Source organism: Uranotaenia lowii, chromosome 2, assembly GCF_029784155.1.
Source record: "Uranotaenia lowii strain MFRU-FL chromosome 2, ASM2978415v1, whole genome shotgun sequence".
Taxonomy (NCBI): Eukaryota; Metazoa; Arthropoda; class Insecta; order Diptera; family Culicidae; genus Uranotaenia; species Uranotaenia lowii.
The window spans coordinates 362,339,866-362,362,966 of record NC_073692.1 but is presented as its reverse complement, the minus strand read 5'-3'; the positions used below and the strand labels follow the sequence as shown (position 1 = coordinate 362,362,966).

Genomic DNA, 23,101 nt, shown 5'->3' with positions numbered 1-23,101 from the left:
AGATCAAAAGAGCCGCAGGTTGCCGACCTATGGTCTAGTCGAAACCCGGCCAATTACTACAATGGTTAACGTACTGTCGTTGCTCTTTTTTTTAATTTTGCTTTAGGTAGAAGCGTGAGAGAAAGTGATTGATAAATAAAACAAGTACCTTATTCGGCGTTGAGTGAAGCTTTTTTATTTAACTGAAAAAGAATACTTGAATCAATATTATTCAATAAAGAACGAATTAATTGTCAAATATATGTATTCTTATCGAATCACAAAAAACGTTTATTCACAATGTGCTTTTATTCGAACCCTAAGAATTGAGTGATTAATGATGTGAACTGATTTGAGTCACTATTGGCGTTCGTAACCTGTTGGAATCTATGGGAATTAGTTAAAAGAAGATATTATATGCGGATCCGATCTTTTAAATCTTCTAGAGCGGAGTTTATTTAGATTTCGTCGTTTTTCACCGCGGAAATTTCATCATGATTGGGAAATCAGAATAAAAAAACAGATCTAGCAGGGTTTAAAAAAGGAGTCTGGAATATCATCTTTCAACCTTTCACCATCGATTCCAAAAATTCAAAAACCTCCGCCTTTTTTAATTTAATTTTATATTATTTTATTTTATTTAATATTTTTCTTGAACAATGCATACATAACTATTGGTAAAAAAAATAATGAAGGATATAATTATTCAGGTTTGAGTCATTTTACAATGATAGTAAGGATTTATTTTAATTTCAAACGGTCGAAAATAAGACCTAGAACTTGCCAATTTTTCTTTCATGAAGTTTTTTTAACATTTTTTTTAAAGAATTTTTTTTCAAATTTCTTAAATAAGAAACTAGTAAGCTAGTTCTTTTACCACATGCATGACCATTTGAGGCATTGGTAAAAAAAATTCCAAATATTTAGGAATAAAAGTAAGAGATAAGGGTTGCGGTTCAAATAAGATTTATTTTCTATTCTTGTAAACTCGATTCATATTTGAGATTTAAGTTTGAAACTTTGTTTAAGAAAAATGTGTAATATAAATAAAGTTAAATAAAAAAATATGCTTTCAGTTGAATTTAAAAAAAAATAAAGTTTTCTCTAAAATCAAAGTTTTATTTTATATGTATGATTTCTTCTGGTTTCTGTTCCACTGATTGAATAAAAAAATTTAGTTATGAATCCAAAATCAAATTTATGAAACTGCGATCGCCTGTAATTTGAATCCTCAATCAAACTCTCACATTGATATTTTAATCTTGATTGTAAACTTAACTTCGAGCTGAATCTGAATTTTTAATTGTGATTCCGAAGCAGAGTTCTGCTTTTGAAAATGAGTTCGAAATCTGAATTCTGAATTTAAAAACGATTTTTTAATCTAAGTTGCAGATAAGAATTCTTACTCATTATGAGCCAAAAATCGTAATTTGGTCAGATTTCTCAACCAGAAATTTCATATTTGAATTCTGAATTGTTCAGTTATTTATTCGAAATTCAACTTGTGAATATGAAGGAAAGTTGCGAATCATGAAACTGTTATAGATTTTTCAATTCTGGACCACCATAAAACTTTCTTTATACAGAAATTTTTTTTGACTATTACGTGTCACTGAAAACTGCAACCTTTAAAATAAATCACCTGTAATTAACAAAACCTAAAATTTTAAATTGTTTTCCTTGAAAGTTAACGAAGATTCATTTATTATTACAGCAAATGTCCTATAAAAAAGTTGTACACTAAAAATTAAATGCCACGTAATCATGTTTTCGGCCTCTAAAATTACGGAAAATGTCCTGCTCCTTTTTGTTACAGGACATTTGCGTAATTTTACAGGAAATAATTTTTGCTGTGTAGATCGAATTCTGCATTTTCTTTTCATATTCCGAAAGGATGAGTTTCGAACATAAAAGTTTTTAATGCAAAACCAAGATTTGAATCAGAATTTTTTTCAATTATTCAATTTGCCGCCGGACGTGGCCTAGAGGATAGCGTTCCAGTCTTCTAAGCCAGAGTCCATGAGATCGAATCCCGATCACGGCACACATAGTACTCTTTCTGTGGTCTGGTGGTTTAGCATTTGTAAGATGCTAGCCAAAATATCCTTGAAAGATATACGCCTTAGAGTTAAGTAAATTAGATCTCTTCAAAGAAACAAGAAGTTTCACTGAGATCCTATATGTGTGTGTTCGTTTTTAAAAAATTCAATTATTTCAATTATTCAATTATTCAATGATTCGAACTGAAGTTCAATAATAATTAACTGGATACAGAATCCCAGACATAAAACTTTTAAGATTATAAGCAAATTCGGAACCACAAAATCTGGAATTATTCTAGCCTAAGCTTTCCAGATATTTTTTCTCAAGTAGCCAGGCCGTGCAAATCCGGTATATTTTCTTAGTTATTCGCCAATATTAAAATTTTCAAATAAAAATCATGAAGTAAAACACTTGACTTTTGTTTATCGAAATATATCAGTCAATTTTTAATCATATTGAAAGCTTTTTAAAAATCTTTCACATTAATTTTGATAAAATTCACTCAAAAAATTGAGGCGTCTTAATTCAAATTTTTGTGAAATATTAAGTTCAAAAATCGGTCAAAATCTGATTGATTTGGCGAGCATGTTTAGTCTAATCTTATTGAAATTCGATATTCGGGACTAAACTTCTATATACAAGTTAGCATTTTTTTTGGAAAACTGTAGTAAAAATATTGACCTGGGATAAGATTCTGAGGTAGATGAGGTTCTGAGTAGATATTTTTTACTCTTGAATCATTTTAGTCGTTCATCAAAATTTTATTTGGAATTTGGAGTTTGGAGAAGAACATTTTGCTTGGCATTTTGGGCCCATTTGGGTCTTTCTTTCACCCCATGCACCTCTTTTGAAGTAGGAGGGAAAAGGCCTTTATTTTCTTATTCTGAACGACTTTTTCCGTCAAACTGCCGTGTTTGTCTATGATTTTTTGTTAAGAAATCCTTTTTATTAATAAGGTCCATATTTCTCGGAAAGCTTTACAATAAGCTGACTTGGAAATGACGTTTAAGATGCATAAAATTTAAATATTAAAATAGAGAAATAATCCAAATTTGTTCATGATAAAAATGGTAACCTACATTTTTTTTAGATAAATTGAAAAAATAATTATTTTTGCTAAGCTTTAGCAATGAATACCACCCTAACTAGACTCCCCGAGACTCAACGTGCTTTTTTCTCTGTTGACAACCTTATTCTCTCCTACATACAGCTTATCGTATCGCTGGTATAAGTCGCTTAAAGTTGTGGCCCCTCGGTATCCAATGGCAATCCGAACTAAAACTAAAAAGCTCCACGCTTGAAACTATACGCACACTTATTCCCTTTTGCAATTTTCGCACATTTGTCCTATGTTCTTTTATCGAATTGTTATTGAATCTTATTTTAAAAAAAAAATCTTTGAACAAATACAATTAGTTATTTTCATTCTTTTTTTAACTCGTAATTTATTTAGGACAAGTATGCGACTATCAGGGAATACCCCCCGTTAGTTGTATTCGGCTGGCCCCAACACATTTTACTGCCCCATCCAGCACTTCAGCCATTGAGCAACCGAAGCAGAAAAACATCAATGCAGTCACACAGATCAGTCCGTCCGAGGAACAGGTTTCTTTCCTCAACTATCGCGGTAGCACCTTATTCATGCAACAGTTCTCGGTTTAGGTAGCTAGCGTTCCAAATTCAGTAAAACAAAAATTCCAAAACGCCGTTGCTCGATGATAACACCACGTTGAGAACAAGATGGTTACATCCTACTTGGCCCCCTATTATCGGCACATCATCGTGATCGGGCTGGCCGCCTCACTTTTCGTGATTTTGTCCAGGGATCCACCAGCGCAGGAAGCGTCCGGAAGCGAAAAATCCGACTCAGATGAATCGCCATCCGGCCAAGGACTTTTCACGGACACCGAGTTGGCCGCCTATGATGGAACCGAGGGCAGCAAGGGCCTCTATTTGGTCATCCTAGGGCACGTCTACGATGTGGCAAGCGGAGCCAAACATTACGGACCCGGTGAAGCCTATAGCATGTTTGTGGGTAAGTCTGAGTCGTTTTAGTAGTGTGATAGTTAATTCGATCATGCTTGGTCGCTTCCTTTGAATTATGGCCAGCATAAATCATTAAAACTTTTATCGACCAACATGAGGTTTTCCATGGAGCGAAGAGGGTCTGTCTCTTCTGTCGTGTGAAATATGCGAGATAAATTTTGCAGTGACTTGAATTGGTTGGTAAAACCCATATGATAGCATAAGTAGAAGACCGGTTTTACCGTCTCTCGGTTGAGATAGACACTGTCGAATGACTATTGCTTAAGACCTGAATCTTCCTAGACTTGTTTTTCTAAATAAAAATATGATAAATTAGAATCGAATCAGATTTTTTCAGATTGAGAATTCAGAAAACGATTTAGATTTACTCATTCGGATTTAGGTGTAAATTTTATGTTTTGATCAGCGGTTGCTGATTCAAATTTAGGATTTTGCATTACGATTCTAATTTTTAGATTTTAGATTCAAATTTAGACTGCACCTTTTAGATTTCAGATACAGATTCACATTCTAGAATAATATTACACATTACGAAGAAATCTAAGCCGGGAAATACCGAAATTCGGTATTCTTTATTTAGGTTTCAGAAAACAGATATTCAGATTTAAAATTCAGATACAACAGGCTTTAGATTTAAGATTCAAAAATAAAATTTAAGTCAAGCTTGCTGATTTTAATGACCAATCTCTCCACGCACTATGAGAAATTTTTTTTTGCCGAGACTTCGTTAAATTTCTATACTCTAATTCTGTATAGCCTTATTTTCATTTTGTTTCCCTTTTCCCAAACCTAAAAATGATGTTTTTCAAGGACATGATATGATGGCTTGGCCTATGACAAATGCTTTAACCACCAATCCTCAGAAAATATACTGTATGCTGTGAATATTTTCCGTCAAAATATTTTGAGCTAATTTCTGTAATTTAAAATTGACTGATGTGTTTTGATATAAAGAACGGATTTTCAAGTGCTGTTCTTCAATATTTTTAATCAATAATTTTGAAATTGGCGGATATTGGAGAAAATATGCCGAAATCGCACGGCCCGGATGTTGGCAGAAAAACATCTGGTAAACTTCGGTTAGAATAATTCTGGACTTTGTGGTTCCAAATTTGCTTATACACATTGAAATATGATGTCAAAGATTAGGTTTCGGATTCTTTATTCAGTTTTTCTGATTTTGAAATTCAGTTGGAATCATCATTGGAAAAACAAACCTGATTCGAATTTTGGTTTTGCATTTAAAATTTTAAGGTTGCCAGAATTTTTTTCACTACCATCCGGGCCTAGCAATTCCGGGCATTTTTTCAAAAAAACCTGGCAAAATCCGGGCATGGATTTCAATTTTTCAAATCCAAAAACCGGGCAAAAACCGGGCAAAATTTAAGTGTTATTATATATAAAAGCAAAGAAAAAATGCAAAAAATCGAGATTAATATTTTATTAATGTAATTGCAGACTTCCAACAACTTTTTGGAACACTTAAATATTTAAAGGTTTATAAAAGTAAATCAGCGAAATTATTTGAAACAACCGTTGAAAATTTCCATACCGATAATCGACTTTGCTGAAACGTACTCAAAAACTTTGATTTTTTTTTTTGGTTTCTTTGTGAAAATTGTGAAAAAATCCGGGCAATATCCGGACTTTTTTCACGATATCCGGGCAACCGGGCCGGACCGGACTTTCTCAAAATTTTGCATCAAATATCCGGGCAAACCCGGATAAAACCGGGCAATCTGGCAAGCTTAATTTAAAACCTGGACTAGATACATTTTCCATATTTAAAACTGATCATTTCGGAATGTGGCTAGCGAACGGTAGACAATGTGCAACTCGAGACCCATACACCCAACCTTCGGGTAGTGTTCATATGACCTCTTGTCTGCAACTCCGATTCTCTACCTACCCGTGGTGCTAGCTGGGGTGCGAGCAACCTTAGCGGAGATCGGGTACCCAACCCCGGTGGATGCTTTGGTCGCATGCAGACTGAGTCAAGGGGCTTCGTACGCGTCTGTTCTCCATGTCAGGGGCGGCGTGCAACAACGTCCTGGTGGTGTTCGGGACCCAAAACAGCAACATCACGACGGTCCTCCTGCGAAATAGTGGGGTTAGCTGCGGGCCTTGCGAGCCCGTGACTACAAAAAACATAAGCAACGAACAACGAACAACAAATTTCGGATGGAAATCGGCAAAGACCCACGCGACGAAAAGGGACCAGCGATTGGAAACTTGGAACATGGAACTGCCGATCTCTAAATTTTGTGGGTAGTACCCACGTGCTCTCCAACGAATTGAAGAGCCGCAAATTCGACATCGTAGCGCTGCAGGAGGTATGCTGGAAGGGCTCCACGGTACGAACGTATCCAGATGGTCGTGCCATCTACCAGAGCTGCGGCAACACACACGAGCTTGGAACAGCTTTTATAGTGATGGGAAAGATGCGAAAGCGCGTGATCGGGTGATGGCCGATCAACTCACGAATGTGCCGGTTGAGAATCAAGGACCGGTTCTTCAACATCAGCATCATCAACGTGCACAGCCCTCACCTCGGAAGTACCGGTGACGACAAAGACGAATTTTACGAATACGACCGTTGCCCAAAACATGATATCAAGATCGTCATCGGGGATTTCAATGCTCAGGTCGGCCAGGAGGAGGAATTCAAACCGACAATTGGAAGGTTCAGTGCACACCAGCTGACCAACGAAAACGGCCTCAGTCAGACTTGTTGATTTCGCCGCCTCCAAACGAATGGCCGTACGTAGTACCTTTTTCCAGCACTGCCTCCCACACAAGTACACCTGGAGATCACCGTACCAAACGCAATCACAGATCGACCACGTTTTGATTGACAGCCGGCACTTCTCGGACATCATCGACGTCAGATACTGTCGAGGCGCCAACATCGAGTCAGACCACTATCTGGTGATGGTGAAGATGCGCCCAAAACTCTCCGCAGTGAACAACACACGCAACCGGCGCCCGCCTCGGTTAAATATCGCGCGACTGCAGCAACATGAGGTCGCGGCAGACTACGCGCAATCGGTCAAAGCAGCGCTGCCGGCAGAGGGCGAGCTTGATGAAGCCCCTCTCGAGGACTGTTGGGATACCATCAAGACAGCCATCAACAGTGCTGCGGAGAACGTCATCGGTTATGTGGAGCGATCTCGACGGAACGACTGGTTCGACGAGGAGTGTAGGAGGGTGATGGACGAAGAGAATGCCGCGCGGGCGGCAGTAGTGCAAAGAGGCACCCGTCGAAATGTGGTAAATCACCGACAGCGGAAGAGGCAGCGAGTCCGAATTTTCCAGGAGAAAAAGCGCCGCCTGGAGGAGGAGGAGCTCGAGGAGCTGGAGCAGCTGCATCGTTCCCAAGAAACACGAAAGATTTATCAGAAACTCAACGCATCCCACAAAGGCTTCGTGCCGCAAGCCGAAATGTGCCGGGATAAGGACGGAGGCATCCTGACGGGCAATCGTGAGGTGATCAAAAGGTGGAAGCAGCACTTCGATGAACACCTGAACGGCGCACATGCAGGAGATCAAGACGGTGGGGGAAGGTACATCGCCGGCGTAGCCAACGACGTAGAGGAGCCACTCCCAACGATGAGTGAAGTTAAGGAAGCCATTCGCCAGCTGAATAGAAACAAATCGGCTGGGAAGAATGGCATCGCAGCTGAACTCATCAAAATGGGCCCGGACAAGTTGGCCGATTGCCTACACCGGTTGATAGTCCGGATCTGGGACATAGAACAGCTACCGGAGGAGTGGAAGGAGGGGGTAATATGCCCCATCTACAAGAAGGGCGACAAATTGGACTGTGAGAACTACCGAGCGATCACTGTCCTGAATGCCGCCTACAAAGTGTTGTCCCGAATCCTACTCCGCCGCCTATCGCCACAAGCAAACAGATTCGTGGGAAGTCATCAGGCCGGCTTTATGGAGGGACGGTCTACGACGAACCAGATATTCACATTACGACAAATCCTCCAAAAATGTCGTGAACACCAAGTCCCTACGCATCATAAATTCATCGACTTCAAACCCACATATGACACGATCGACCGTAACGAGCTGTGGAAAATCATGGACGAGAACGGCTTTTCCGGGAATCTGATCAGACTGATCGAAGCGACGATGGATGGAACGCAGTGCTGTGTGCGGATCTCGGGTGAATTGTCGAGTTCATTCGAATCGCGCAGGGGGCTTCGACAAGGTGATGGTCTATCCTGCATGATGATCAACGTGGCGCTAGAAGGTGTTATTCGACGAGCGGTGGGCGAAATGCGGGGCACGATTTTCAACAGGTCCAGTCAACTTATCTGCTTTGCCGATGACATTTATATAGTCGGCAGATCATCTGCGGCGGTGGAGGAGATCTACCGCAAACTGAAACGCGAAGCAGGAAGGATTGGGTTTATGATTAATCCAGTAATAACAAGGTCGAGATCGACGGTGACGAGCTGGAGATAGTCGAAGACTTTGTCTATCTCGGCTCACTGGTGACCGCAGACAATGACACCAGCCGTGAGATCCGGAGGCAAATTATCAGCGGAAGTCGTGCCTACTATGGACTCCCCAAGCAACTGCGATCGAGAAGACTTAGCCCTCGCACGAAGTGTAACCTGTATATGACGCTCATTAGACCGGTTGTTCTCTACGGGCACGTGACATGGATATTGCTCGAGGAGGACCTGCGTACACTCGGGACATTCGAGCGACGAGTGTTAACAACCATCTTTGACGGCGTACAGGAAAACGAAGTGTGGAGGCGAAGGATGAAACCACGAGCTCGCGCGACTCTACGGCGAACCCAGTATCCAGAAGGTGGTGAAAGCTGGCCGGATACGCTAGGCGGGACATGTTGCGAGAATGCCGGACGACTGTTCTGCAAAACAGGTGTTCGCTACGAATCCGGTAGGAACAAGACGAGCGGGGAGCAATGAGCGAGGTGGCTAGACCAAGTGGAGCGAGATCTGGCGAACGTGGGGTGCCCGAGAAATTGGAGAACGGTTGCCATGGACCGAGTGAATTTTAGGAATTATGTTCGTCAAGTTATGTCGTGAGACGGAATACTATGTAAATAAATAAATAATACAAGACTCAAGGCATGAGCTGTCCTCTAACGACTCGACGTTAATACGCATACGCCTCCCCATACTCGAGGTCGACATATTGTCTTGCGACTCGGGACTAATCTCTCCTCATAGAAACTCGGGCTTAAACGCACAAACCTGTCCTCTAGGGCGACTCGAGGCCGGACATCTCCTCTAACGACTCGAGGTCTGACCTCTTGTCACCAGGATTCGTGATTTGTCAACTTTGTCCGTCGTTAGTCGATCGAGACCAGCTTATTCTGAATGGGTTCGATAGAGTCTTGAACATCATTGTGAAGAAGCTTAACATCCAAGCTCACGTGTTGAAGATCCCTTTTTCATATTTTATTTAGTTTTATAAATGGTTCTTATCTTAGATTTCGAACAAGGAAGATAAGATGATTTCAAATTAGTCAATGATTCCTTTGAATTCAGCCACAATATTTGAAAGACCCAAATAGGTACTAGTATTTCCTCAGCATCCTCAGTGGGTTATCGACTTATGAGGATGCTAGCAAGTAGCTAGTATTTGGGTCTTTCAAATACTGTGGGCTGTGGCTGAATTTAAAGGAATCATCGACTACTTTGAAATCATAGTTTCATTCAGCTAAGAGGTTCTTCAAACCTTCTCTTTAATTATAAGGAAGATAAAATGATAGAACATGAGTTGCACAGAATTGTAGGTACTACTATCCAAGTATCTGCAAGCTTGCCAAGAACGTTCTGATCCTCAAAAACTGGTAAAGTATTAGTTAGACCTTTAAGATTAATTCGCCAAAAGTGTCAATAGTGTTAAAAACAGCTATTCAAAACCAATCTTTAGGAAGAATTGCTCAGTGTTATCATAAAAATGTAACTGAAACACTTGCGTAATTGTTATAAGTAATAACTTTGTCCACATTATAGGTCACGATGCATCCCGATCGTTCATCAGCGGCGACTTCGAGGAGTACACCCCGGATATGGCCGACGTTTCCCCGCTCACGGATTCTGAGCTGAAGAGCATCGTCAAATGGAAATCATTCTACGATGAAACGTACCCATACCGTGGTAAACTGATGGGAAGGCACTTCGACGCCAACGGTGAACCCACCGAATATCACAAGCTGATTCTGGAAAGGGTAGCTAGGGCAGCTGAGGAGGAGGCCCAGGGTACCAAACAGGAGTATCCTTCGTGCAATGTTGAGTGGAAGCAGGAGACCGGTTCCCGGTTTTGGTGCAGTTCACGTAGCGGAGACGGTATCGAGCGGGGTTGGGTAGGGAAACCTCGGCAATATCGGGAATCGAAAGCGGACGGTCCCGTTTGCGTTTGTGTTCCCGATGGGGACGAAAATAAGGCAGTGCAACCTTTCGCCGGTTGCGAGGTTGATAGCGAAAGTTGTTTTGTTAAAGACGAGGAGAAGAGTTCGAGGTGAAGGATTTTTGGTGGAGTCGATTCTCGTTAAGATTATACAAATTGTGCAATGAATGTTTTGAAATATAGTATTTATTTTTTCGAATGTGGGTTTTCTTTCAGAAAGAATTGGCTTTGTAATTAGTTTCAGGAATAGACTTATTTTTTATTTTTGTAAGCGTTGGAACGATGGAAAGTTAAACACTGGATAGACACAAGTCAGCTTTGTCCCTTAATGCTTATTAGCTCGTAAACGTACACAAAATAACCAATGTAAACTAAGTTGTATCGAAAATGTGGGTTTTAAGTATTGTGGTTACAACTTGTTTTCTTATGAATGATCCTAGGTCTAGATGGTCAAGCGATTAAGCTTAATCGCCAATAAGTTAAGTTGGTAAATATGAGAATCTTATCCTTTAGCTAGTTAAATTATCCTTATGCTATTAAGAACATTCACAAATATCACTTACACGACCTAAGCACTTAACGTGTTAGTCTAGTAGTTTATTTTGATTTTTGACGTAACTTATAACGTAAGGTATATTATTACTCTTTAAATTGACTTAGATTTTAAATGGTAAGCACATTTGAATTGGTTGGTGGCATGGAATTATAACACTTGGAGCTGCTTATGACTTACTTTAAATAATTTTCTCCCTAAAAATTCGAATCATGGCTTGGAATAAAACCTAACAAAACGATATGTTTTACAAAGACAAAGCACTATCGAATATAAGTCTAAATTAGTTGGTATCCTAAATAAAACGAACTCAGTTTTAAAAAGTTATTGAAGAAAATTCATCATTCGACACAAAAAACTTTGAAATAAATTGGAATTTTCTAAACTTTATAGAAAAGTTTTTTCTAAAGAAGTCAATTGTTTTAAAGAGGAAATTTTGATTAAAAAAAAGTTGATTTTAATTTATTATTAAACACTATTTAATAAGACGTCAAGAGTGTACAGACAGATTTATAAAATTGGCCAATGTATACCGATAACATTCCTGCGACAGAAATAATGTTTCATTTAGCTTGCATTATATTGATACCTACTTATTTCAGCAATTTCATTCAACTATTATTAACCTTCAATGGTTGTTTTCTTCTATCGTTAATGCTACGTAAATATTTTCAAATGGTCAAAGAAGTGGTTGAGTTTGTTAAATCATCATTAAATCAATAATTTTATTTAGTTGAAAGAGTAGGAACCATCGAATTATCCTTGATTTTAACACTCGGGTCAATTTTCCTAATAAAGAAATGTTTAAAAGAATTTTTTTAGAATTTTCTAATTAAAAAAGTATATTCTTAAATTTTTATTCTAACTGACAATGCCAAATTATTGCATATAGAATGTTTTATTACTCAAAATCAATATTCCATCAAGTTGAAAACCTGATAGATCAAACTATTGAAATTTGTATTACCATAACCCATTGCTCTGGTGGAACAACGAACTACCGATAAATTCAAATAACGTTACACATACCTTAAAAAAACTCGTAGTGCCAAATATGCCCAAGCTCGCAAATAAATTTCATGTAAAATAAATTCCACAAAAAAAAAACTGACTTCATGAATTACTAAAGATACAATTATACTTATTGTAAACCCCTATCTAAAAACCAACCACTTCAATCTGATTGAATTGTGGGAAAAACTGTCCAAAAATTCAAATAATAAAGTATCTCCTAATCAGAAGGGAAATAATCCTTCCACAAAATGATTGCAAATTGGAATAATCTAATGGCACCTGATAATCAGCGATTCGGTTTCAATTGCGTGACAACGACAGTTGAGCGAACAATAAAAAAAATGCTAACTTTCTGCGCCGTTTTATGTGTGTGATTGTGCTACAGATGCAGACCGATGTATTCCGCGGTCAACGTACGATAAAGGCATCTATCGGCTGATTTGTCCTGTGCCCAATATTTCGCGTGACATAACAGGCGGTTGGTGAGATAACTAACATCAAATCAACGAGTGAGATTTTTAACAGCTACCGGGCCGTTGATGTTGGCTACTCGAGTGGTTTATCCACGGAAGGTGAGCACTCCTTATCGGTTGCAATCAGGATCCAAATACCGTTGCATCTAAGGATTCCTCATCGGTTGGGGCGTCTCGCTGTTGCTGCCTATTGCTCGTTGATGGACCAGCTGCAGTGGAGGACGGATTTGTGGATGCTGTGGCTGGGTTCGTGGCACCCGTTTGCGGTGGGGACACCACCAGCATGTTGACCGATATCAGAATCGGGTAGGTTAGTTCTTTATCGAAAACGGCTAGCATGGCTTCTTCATTCTTGTCTAACGAAATTGCCTGAATGGGAGTGGTTTGTTGGTGCTTTATCTGTCGAAGATCGTTCAACGATGTCAAAGATACTCGTATTAGAAACTGCCTTTTGACCTGTAAGCTTAGCAGCCTTTCGTTTTCCGTTCGGTGATGCCGTTTTATCCTCAGCGTTTTGGTGTCCGATATGAGGATCAGATCCAAACCGAAATTGAATCCCGTCCAACGCCATTTGAGATATTGATTTTCCGGTAAACTTCTTCCACATCGAACGCACGTTTCCAAAAAAACCTTATCATCAACATCCTTGGGACCTTTATCTAGCGATTGATCTATTAGTAACATGCTGTTCCATTGCCGGAAAAGTGGTTCGTTCAACCACTCGAATGGAATGATTTTATCCTGTTTTAGAACCCGAATATCCACGTGATGGTTCAACAGATTGTGCAATCTTAACGCCCGGAAGCACTTTTCGAATGGTTTTCCTTTACTCGTTGCCAGAAACGGGGTGGTACCGCTTCGATTGACAAAAAATTGCACTTGTTCATCGCCCACAACTCTGTCCTCATCTCCCGCCATCTCTTTACCATGTAACCTCAAGTACATCCAGAACCGCAACAAAGTGTACAGCGAAAGCTCCGTTTGCATTACGTACAAATCCGGACTGGCGACCAGGGCTTCCATCAGTTCGATGCTAATCAGCCGGAGCCATTTGCCGGTTTTGTGGTACAAGCTTAGCAGATTCACCAGCAACCAGCTGAAGGTGGATTGTTTCACGACTTTGACCCCGTATTCGCAAGCCGCCTCGTAGTACCGGACCGCGGTCTGAAATCACACAAAGAAAAACACGTGAGTCGGTTGATAAGATAGATCAATATTGGCGATCACCGAGATAGGGAGAGAGGTGATAATTAGCTGCTAGTGGTTTAGGAAATGTAGGTTCGTTGTTCAGATAATAAGATGAAAGATCGGAACTCATCTTCGAATAATTCTATCCAACTGTCCTGAAGAAGAAATTCTGGCCTTCCTCCACAAAGCCTAACTGATACACAAAATTTGAAAAATTACTTAATTTCTTATCTATCATGTTCCCGATATTTGTTTGTACCTCACGGTATGTACTAAATAGCCGGGCAAACCCGGATAAAACCGGGCAACCTTAAGCATGAGTCAATGGCTTTTGGCTTCGTCATCGAGATTGATTTTATAATAATTACACATTTTGTTAATTGATGTCTGAATTGACCTCATAGAGAGTCCAATTTTCCGAAATATCAGGAATCAGGAAATCTTGCAAACGATTTTCCAAGAGCTTCCAGAAAAAAGTCTCTATCTAATTCATACGTTTTGAGGGTCCATTAACAACAGTTCTCGTGAACGCAAACAATATCGTTAATTTTGTCAATATCTTAAAAAAGGGACACTACTAGCATGTTAATCGATGATTCTCTAAAACTTTTCAGCACTGTTTTTATTTCGATTGTCCCGGTGTTCAACATAACGGGGAAAACGGAATATAAAACATTCTAGAACGTTTTAGAGAACGAATCAGGCTGGAATTTCATCATTCAATCATTCCCCATCGATTCCACCACATAGTTTCGTCGCATTGTTGAGTTATTAACGAAACAAGAATTTTAACGTTCACTTTCACGGGAACTGTAAAAAATGGGCATTTAGAAGTTAAATGAAATTTGCTTTTGATGTTGCTTCAATCAAATCTTTTTAGAATATAGGTAATATGTACCTATATATTGATTGCGATTTATAAATATTTTGTTTAAATTAAAAAAAAAAATCTATCGCAATTAGGCGACAAAGAATTTCTTTAACCTTGACAAGCTAATTTTGAAAGGATTTAAAGTTTTGGATAGAATAACCTAGTGAAGTACTGATTTAATTTCCGGGTTTGGGAAATTGCTGAGTTTTAAGATTCAGATTTTATCCAGAAAAGTGAAAAATAAATTATTAAAAATTAAACAAACATTCAGAGCTAAATATCCATTTTAACGTCCATGAGATGAGATCGTTTCGATTAAGGTAATTTTGCAATGATAACTTTGATAGATTTTTAACAAAAACATTTTTTGGTTATATTTACCAAATTCTGAGCGCTGAATCAATCATATTTCACGTTCGAAAGAAAATCTAGTTACCTGAATGAATCAGCCTGACATGGTTGACAATCAGACTCGTTTTCTTGCAAATCTATGCCGGACATTTCTGAGTATTTCTGCCAAATTTGAGTAGTTTTAACTTATCGGGCAATCATTTTGAAACAAAAGGCCAATTGAAATGCTATTTATAGATATGACGATAAATGGTTGATTTTTTTCTCCACAATTTAACATGATCATTTTTGTTGATGTGATTTTAGGCAGTGGAAAGAAGAGATCTGAACCACTTGAGGGTAGAACTTGGACTACTTTACTGCACTTCAACGAACTATCTTTTAAACAAAAACCATGTCCATGGTTACTTTACTAATTGTCTATTAATTATATCTAAAGGGTGTCCACGATGAAATTGCCACTCACAAAATTGATTCGTCAAATTCGAGTTTTCAACTGATTGCCATCAAATTTTCAGGCATTGAAATTAACTATTAAACTTCATTATACCATTCTACTCTTATTTTGTTTACAGTACATATGCAAATGCCCGCACCTTGGCCTTATGGCCTTGGCCCATAAGATTCTGCATAACCTGTGAATCAACTGTGTAAACCCACACTTTCTTCAGTTCCTCGACTGTCTTCACTATCTTAGGTCGTTTAAGAAGGTGCTGCTTCATAATCGCCCAGTACTTCCCGATGGGGCGGAGCTCTGGAGTGTTGAACATTTTCGGCACGGAATTGGCCTTATTGTCCGCGTACCACTGCAGCACGTCCTTGGAGTAGTGGCATGAGGCCAAATCCGGCTAGAAGATTGGGCCTTCAGGAGAGGAAGCAGCCGCTTCTGGAGGCACTTTTTCATGAACAAATGTCCGTTCATCGTGACCTGGGTCACGAAAGGTGCACTCCGCTTCCCGCACGTGCAGATGGCTTGCCAAACTAGGAATTTATTCGCAAATTTGGACATGCTTCGGAACGCTGAACTTATCTATGGCCGTGAAAAACAGGTTGCCGGCAATCTGTTTTAAGTCGGCCTTCACATATGTTTCGTCGTCCATGATGCAGCATTTAACTTTCGTCAGCATGTTGAGGTACAACTTCCTGGCACGGGTTTTGGCGGACTCGTTCTGCTTCTCGTCGCGATTATGGGCCTTTTGTACCTAGAACGTTCGAAGCCCAGCCTTAGTTTTGGCCTTCTGGACAAAACTTCGGCTTCGGTGCAGCTTCTAAGCCTTATCCCTAACTCCCCAACTACGCGGTTGTGATTTTAGGTGTTGTACAGAATACTTTTTCCTTCACTTCTGGGCTATTGATCGGTGGCCAATCGTTCCTCGAACCGCTTAATCACTCGCGACACCGTGGAATTCGCGATTCCCAACGTTTTAGCGATGGAACGATGCGAGAGATCCTTGTTCTCGTGATAAATGCGCAAGATTCTATCACGCACGAGCTGTTCTTTCGACTTTCAAATTTGCGGGATGTAAACAATGCACTATGATCTAAATCCACCCAAATTTTGATTAAATTCTACCCAACGGTTAAATAGATAGCAATCTCATCGTGGACACCCTTTACGTTGTTTTTGGTTCCATCGATTGCTTCGATTAGACAAATCTAAACACTCCTCCCCAACATACACATTCGCAATCTTTTAACTGCATCCGGCGGCTACTCATGAAGATCGGGCTACTCCTCTTCAACTGTAACTAATAAAAATCCCCTCAAGCTAAATCAGTAGCAAGAGACTCCCCGAGCTGGCTCTCAGAGTCGGCTTACTACTGGGTAATCGGAGGACCTACGAGAACAAACATTACACAAAAATCCCACACAATCAAAATTCTTTCACTATAATTACAACAATCAATTTTACAAGTTATTGAATTTATAACAAGGCTTTAGAATCCCAAATCTGTTAGGCTGACGCGTGTGCAGTTCTTGGGTACTTCCAAGGAAACAACTGGTAGGGTAAATATAGCGGAATCACCCTATCAAAGCCACTTTGGACAACTTCTTTTAAAGAAAATTTTGCTGCGATGATGTTGAGCACACGCACGCCTGAACTCGAATGACCCTTGCCTTCCGGATGTGGGTTTTTACCACCTTTTTCTCCACTACTTTCTATGCTAGGCAAGGCCGAGGCGAAACATCAATTTTTTTTTTTTTGGCGGGGAGCTGACGCTGGAAATGAAAATTAGAGATAGTTTTTGGAGAAGAAAATTTTAAAGTTTAGAGTAGGCAGCGTAGAATAGTAAGCGATCATGAGACGTTGGTTAGACCATCATGCACTTCATTATATCCATTCCGGCTGGATATGGACAGAATGCAGTTTAAGATAATAAACCAACCCCTCCTTATACCAGTTGGAGGAAGGACAAGGGTGGGTTCGAGACTGGCCTCTACTTACTACCCAAGCATCTCGTCGGCAACTTATGGGATTCGAACCCAAAAGTTTTTCTTGCCGATACCGGGAATCGAACCCAGTACGCCTGGGTTACCAGACTTGCGCCAGCCTATCCACTAGACCACATCAGCGCTAAAATGTTTCTGCCAAGACTCGAACTGAACCTCGGGGGTATACATCAATTTTCAACATGCACCGCCCGAACCAACTGAGCTGTCGAGGTAGGCTTAAGAACTGTGACAGCATACAGATAAATTAAAACAATTTGCACCCGTTAACAACCCAAAGATGCTTTGTAACTGAACGGTTACACAAAGTACGCACCGGAACACGCTCTCGCCCCTGTTGCAACTCGATGATCTTCCATGGCACCAGTTCGACTTCCTCCATCGGGATCTGGTCTCTGGTCTCGGCGTTCTTCCTACGGTTCAAAACTTCCCTTCCGCCTCGACGCCTTTTCTGAGGCCTGACGCTTCTAATGGTTCAGCTCAACGATTTTCACTTGGCGACTTTCCGTGGTATCCCGCTCGTAGGTCCACCAGTGACCTCAGGTTCGGCGACCACAACCTCGTTCCTGACTTGACGACGTTGGCTTTCGGTACGACTGCTTCGTTGTCTCATCCCAGTGACCTTCCATAGCACCGGTCCGACGACCTCTCAGTGGCTCCGGTTCGACGCTCTTTTTCAGGCCCAATGCCTCATCAAAGGCACGACGACTTTCTTCTGCTCCTGGCTCGCCCACCACTATTCGGTGAGCCGAATATTCGGCTTAACGGGTTTTGGGCGGTGTTTGGCGCAGAATTTTCGACCAACCGAATATTCGGTACACCACTAGTTTCTACCATTTTCGATTCACCTCTACGAAAATATTGCAAATGTAACAGGGATATTGTCCAAACCATAAATATGCGCATTTAGCCCGCCTGGTTTCGGAAATCGACTATTTTGACTACTTTTATTATTAGAATATTTTCACAAAAACTGTTGAAGATGTCAACTTGAAAATAAAATATTTAGAAAAAGATGTCTGTTCATATGCATATAGCTTTTAAACATATACCTATTGAAATATTGGAGAAAAAAGGGTCAAATCTTTAGTATACGCATTTGCCTGCCTCTCCCCTAAGCCCAGTTTTGATTTGCGGAAAAACGTGAAAATCGAACTGTTCTATCGACTTTATGCAACACTGAATCAACCATACGTTTTTATTGTTTTAACATCAACTTCATATTTGAACAATTCAACAAATCTTTGAGTCGATTTTTAATATTGCCTGTTGAACACCAGAAAACCACATCCCACAACTTATGAAAAGTAAAGACATCCTAATGATGCCTGATTTTGCTATCGGCGAAAAGCCTGCGCCTAAAATTGTGGCCATATAGCTCTAGACACCTCCATACTGTCTCACTTTGCTGTTGAACAAACTAATGGGATCTTGATGATGCCTAGTTTTGCTATCAGCATCATACGATGATGCTATGAGTTTGCTATGGTACCACATTTTGTCCTCAGTTTGCTATCAAACTCAAATTATCAGTTTGTATTAAATAGCTTATTTCGGTCTTAATTAGCTATAGATTCAGGTATCAAACCCGAAATTAACAAGAATCACAAACTATGTAAATTCAAATTAGAAAAGCATCTGTCATGATAAAAACGGAAACTATAATTGTCGGGTTTTTCAGCATTAAAATTCCCACCCAGCGAAAACATCAAGATGTATCAACGAACCTAGAAGACAAACCCCAAACGAAAACCGCAACTCACCTCGGCATTAGTGGTCTCGATCATCACCTCCGCACACCGATCGATCAAACTGTCCAGCTGGAAGAGCGTTGCGGTGGCCAGAATTGATACAATCTCCCGGGGTTCAAGCACCACTTCGTCCATGTATAGCGAACCGAAGACCGAGTACAGCGATTCGATCGTTATCTTCGGATCGATGATTTCGATGTGCACATAGTCTTCGTCCGCCTCCCGCCAGGACCCATTGAACATGCTAGCAAAATATGGACTCTGGCTCAAATATACTTTGTGCAGATGCCACACTTTTCCAAGTGCATGAACCGTGATGTCCGAGTTGCGTTCCTCCTTGAACAGCGCCTGGTAGATGTACTTGGCCGTCGATATCAGCTTCTTTCTAGAATCGAAAAATGTACAATAAAGTCGGGGCTTCTCGATTTTTTGCAATTGATAACACGAACCTTTTGGGAGTAGCTAACGATTTGTCCAGCAAATCATTAATCTCCTCACTACCGTCGGATTCCGAATCTCGCCGTTTCCGTTTCCTGCTGCGAATCGCTTGCATCGGACTGGAAACAACCTTATTCACCACGTTACCCATCTTTCTGTTCGGTTCTGTAAAAATAAAATAAAATAAAATGGAAATTAATTTTCATAAATATTTAATTTATAGATTCGGATCGTGTTGTTGGGATTTAAAATCAAAAGTGTTCCAAATTGGTATGAATATAGCCTACCACGAAGTCTAAAATGTCAACAGAAAAAAAAACTCAAGTTTCAAGTTCACTGTTAATCAAATGTTGGAAGCTTACGCAAGCCTCTGCTGCGTAGGCCACTCAAATCCCAATCCAAATATAGCCCACGTACCTTTTTGAAGAAACCGTTTCGCACCAATCGGTAGTTAGTTTGTTGACAGTCCTATTTTGTTTTCATCCGAGCCGCTATACTCAACGCATAGACCTAAATCAATCAAGTCAATGTGGATTTCTGAGACCTTGTTCCGTGCAACTTTGTTTAGCACTACTGAACTCCCTTCCATACGGCATGTAATTATGCAAATTACAATTACATGCTGACTGTTGGTTTTAAACGTGTAATGACATCACTGTTTCCGATGTGTTGGCTGTTGGATGACCGGCTGATATTTGATCTATCACTTCGAATATCTGCCTCCGATGGCGCATCAAAAATGCAAACATTTGTTTTAAACCTTTTTCGAAACGGTAATCGGCACTCGAAACACAAGAAAGGTAAAACCTTGCACACCAAGAGAGCCCACCATTAGTTGACATCATCATCGTCGTCGTTTGTTTGAGTAGAAACTTTCGAAATCTTCCTCGGGACGAAGGTTTTCTGAAGAGGGAATTGTTCCAGCTGCTTTAGAAGGCTGTTTTGCCAAGAAGTTTGTTTTTATTTACCGTTTTTGCTCAACGATCTGAATATTAATTAGCCAAAATAAAGCAACCAGCAAACAGGTTGAATGGCCTGTGCGATTTTAGCATCAGCTTTATTTATCGGTAGGGTGATCAGCGATAGCAAAGTGGAGCACAACTGGCCGAATTTTCAAACCAATACTGAAAATCTTTGAAAACTTAAACACAAAACAAACTGTCAATAATGCAGCCACTGCTTGTTTTTTGAGACAAACATTCTGGGTCAATTTCAGGAAAAAAGTTATATAGGGTAACGGACTTATTTTGGACCGGGTACCTATTTTGGACCACCTTGCAGCTTTTTTCCAATTTTTCTCTCATAAATCATGTTAACCATGAAAATTTTGATCAAATATAGTTAAAGCTACTTCTTATGATTCTAATCATATCTAAGCTTTCATTTAAATAAGCTGATAAGACATAGAAAATTGAAAAAGAAGTTTTGATTTTTAACGGTTGGACCAAATCACGCCCATTTCAGGAGGACGTGTCATTATTGGAGTCAACTTCCAAGAAGTTTTCTGCCAAGCTGTGATGAATTTAACAACTACAAACATGTTCACACCTATGACAAAACACATGAAAACCCATGTTGAAAATAGGTCCTACTTAATTCCTTAGGGACTTATTTTGGACCACCCAACATAACCTGAGTATTGAACTTGCTGTTAAATGTTCTTGAACGTAATACAACGTTGGACGGCGATATGAAAAGTATAATTCACACTATTTCAATCGTTTGATATGTAGAAAATTTGAGTTTTGACATTATTTTATTTAATCAACTCTCTAAAGCTCTTAACATGATTCAAAACTTAGAAAAAATTGTTGAAATTTGTAAATATTACAAGCGAAAAAGTACAAAAAATCTAGTTTTTCAGCCCCTAAGGTTATGCAATTTCTAAAAAAAAGTGTTGAAGAATTTACTCAAACGACATTTTTTTTGTGGAACAAAAGTTGTTTCAAAACAGAATTTTTGAGAATTTTAAAGCGAGAAAAATCTGGCTTTAAGATGGTTAAAAATATCGGATAATTCTCGTATTTACATATATTTTTTAATAAATATATTCTACAGTACTAAGGCCAAACCAAATCCACTGAGGTTTTGGATCTCAAAATGCATCAATTAATGTTGCGCAGTTGATGATGTCAGAATTATCATTGGGTCGCGTGAAGGAGATTTGCGTTCTAAAATTGATCCTAAATATAAGTCAACTGGTCAGTATAAAACACTGCAGAACAAATTTCGTCGAGATTGTGGTATGCTGTCGGGATTTTCAATACATTTGAAACACACTATACAACTGGGGAATTTGTCTGTTTTTACTATATTCTTATCAAAAATTACTGTCTAAAAGCAGTAGAAGTTGTTGAAAAATAACAGATGGTTGTAGTAGGAACTATTAATACAAACAAGTGTACCTAAATAGAGGCTAGGGAAAAAATTGGAATGAATTAACGGGAACAATCAAAACTTGACTACAAGAATAGGAAAGGTAGAGATTAACTGAATTATTGTTATAATTGCGCATCAATCGCGGTTGTAAGTAAAGCAAAATTTAGAAAAAAAAAACTAATTCAGATTAAGGGTGGTCCAAAATAGGTCCAAAGGGTGATCCAAAATAGAAACCTGGTGGTCCAAAATACCGACCTGAGTAATGATCAAAGAAACGAGTTTTTAGGCTTAAATTTTGTTACATTGCAACAAACGACGATCTGTTTCGATAGAAAAAGCCTTGGGCTTCGTAATTAACGGATAAAGCAGTAAAAAATTGTAACATGTACTTTTTTATTTCAGAAAAAAGCATAGCCACTTCCCAAAGCGGTCCAAAATTGGTCCGTTACCCCACAATGGCATTTCGCTCAATGATAACTTGAAAATATTAGAAAGGCAACAAAACATGATATGATCAAATTCAAGTTGAACAATATCGCTGGACAAAAATTGTTTCAGAATTCCATTTTGAAGAGGTTAATCACTGTAATTTATATTTGTTACTTAATAGTAGGGCCGTGCTGAACAAAAGTTTGATATGTGATGATAATAATTCATTTCTTCTAACTTTCAATACATCTATAAAAAATTTCATAATTCTAAGATGTCCCTACTAAAAAGGACATCACTTTTCACCGGTAAGGCCGATAAATTGAGTAACAAATAAGTTTTTAATTTTCAAGCAAAAAAAACATAGATTCCGCTCTTTTCTAATGTGTGCTTCAGAAAAGGCATGAAAATAATAGGAAAATTCATGTTTTTTTTTAAATAATGTATTTTTAAAGAACTGAAAAGCAGCTAAATTCATGAATTTAAAAAAAAACTTTTCGATTATTCCATCTTATTAGAAGTAATTTTGCCAAATTTTAATCAAGACCAAAAAAAGGAAGAAAAAAAAAGAAGTTATTCATACCGTTTAACAACAATTTGACATGAATTTTCTATTGATTCCTGAGAATCAACATCACAGAAACCCGTCAAAGAATGTTACGATCAAATCATCAGAAAATCACCAGTAAAGCTGATATAACAATTTCTGTTCATTTCTACAGACATTTGAGCAGGG

General features: G+C 39.2%; 3 protein-coding genes across 4 annotated transcripts in view; 2 read left to right on the top strand and 1 right to left on the bottom strand.

Moving 5' to 3' along the window:
- Window positions 1–3,684, top strand: part of LOC129743121 (protein unzipped-like) — an 89,379-nt gene extending 85,695 nt beyond the window's left edge. Inside the window, exon 8 of the mRNA XM_055735082.1 lies at window positions 3,496–3,684. Coding sequence (XP_055591057.1) covers window positions 3,496–3,684 — 189 coding nt within the window. The remainder of the gene's footprint in view (window positions 1–3,495) is intronic.
- LOC129745404 (neuferricin homolog) lies at window positions 3,599–10,666 on the top strand. Its single transcript, XM_055738469.1, has 2 exons — window positions 3,599–4,057; window positions 10,074–10,666. Exons 1-2 carry the CDS (start codon window positions 3,763–3,765, stop codon window positions 10,580–10,582), a joined length of 804 nt encoding a protein of 267 aa, XP_055594444.1. The 5' UTR covers window positions 3,599–3,762; the 3' UTR covers window positions 10,583–10,666.
- Window positions 10,667–10,705: 39 nt separating this feature from the next.
- The window catches only part of LOC129745403 (protein germ cell-less), a 44,240-nt gene continuing 31,844 nt past the window's right edge, over window positions 10,706–23,101 (bottom strand). The window contains exons 1-4 of one of the 2 annotated variants that reach the window (XM_055738468.1): window positions 19,975–20,376; window positions 19,569–19,722; window positions 19,132–19,504; window positions 10,706–13,671 (exon numbers count right to left, since the gene is read on the bottom strand). In XM_055738468.1, coding sequence (XP_055594443.1) covers window positions 12,631–13,671; window positions 19,132–19,504; window positions 19,569–19,708 — 1,554 coding nt within the window. In that variant the 5' untranslated portion in view covers window positions 19,709–19,722; window positions 19,975–20,376 and the 3' untranslated portion in view covers window positions 10,706–12,630. Of the gene's footprint in view, window positions 13,672–19,131; window positions 19,505–19,568; window positions 19,723–19,974; window positions 20,377–23,101 lie in introns of those variants that run through there. The other variant, XM_055738467.1, reaches the window with a different exon arrangement.

Coding starts and splice junctions, on each gene's coding strand:
- LOC129745404 (XM_055738469.1), top strand. CDS start 3,763: ATGGTTACATCCTACTTGGCCCCCTATTATCGGCACATCATCGTGATC. Junction 4,058..10,073: donor AGCCTATAGCATGTTTGTGG/GTAAGTCTGAGT, acceptor TCCACATTATAG/GTCACGATGCATCCCGATCG.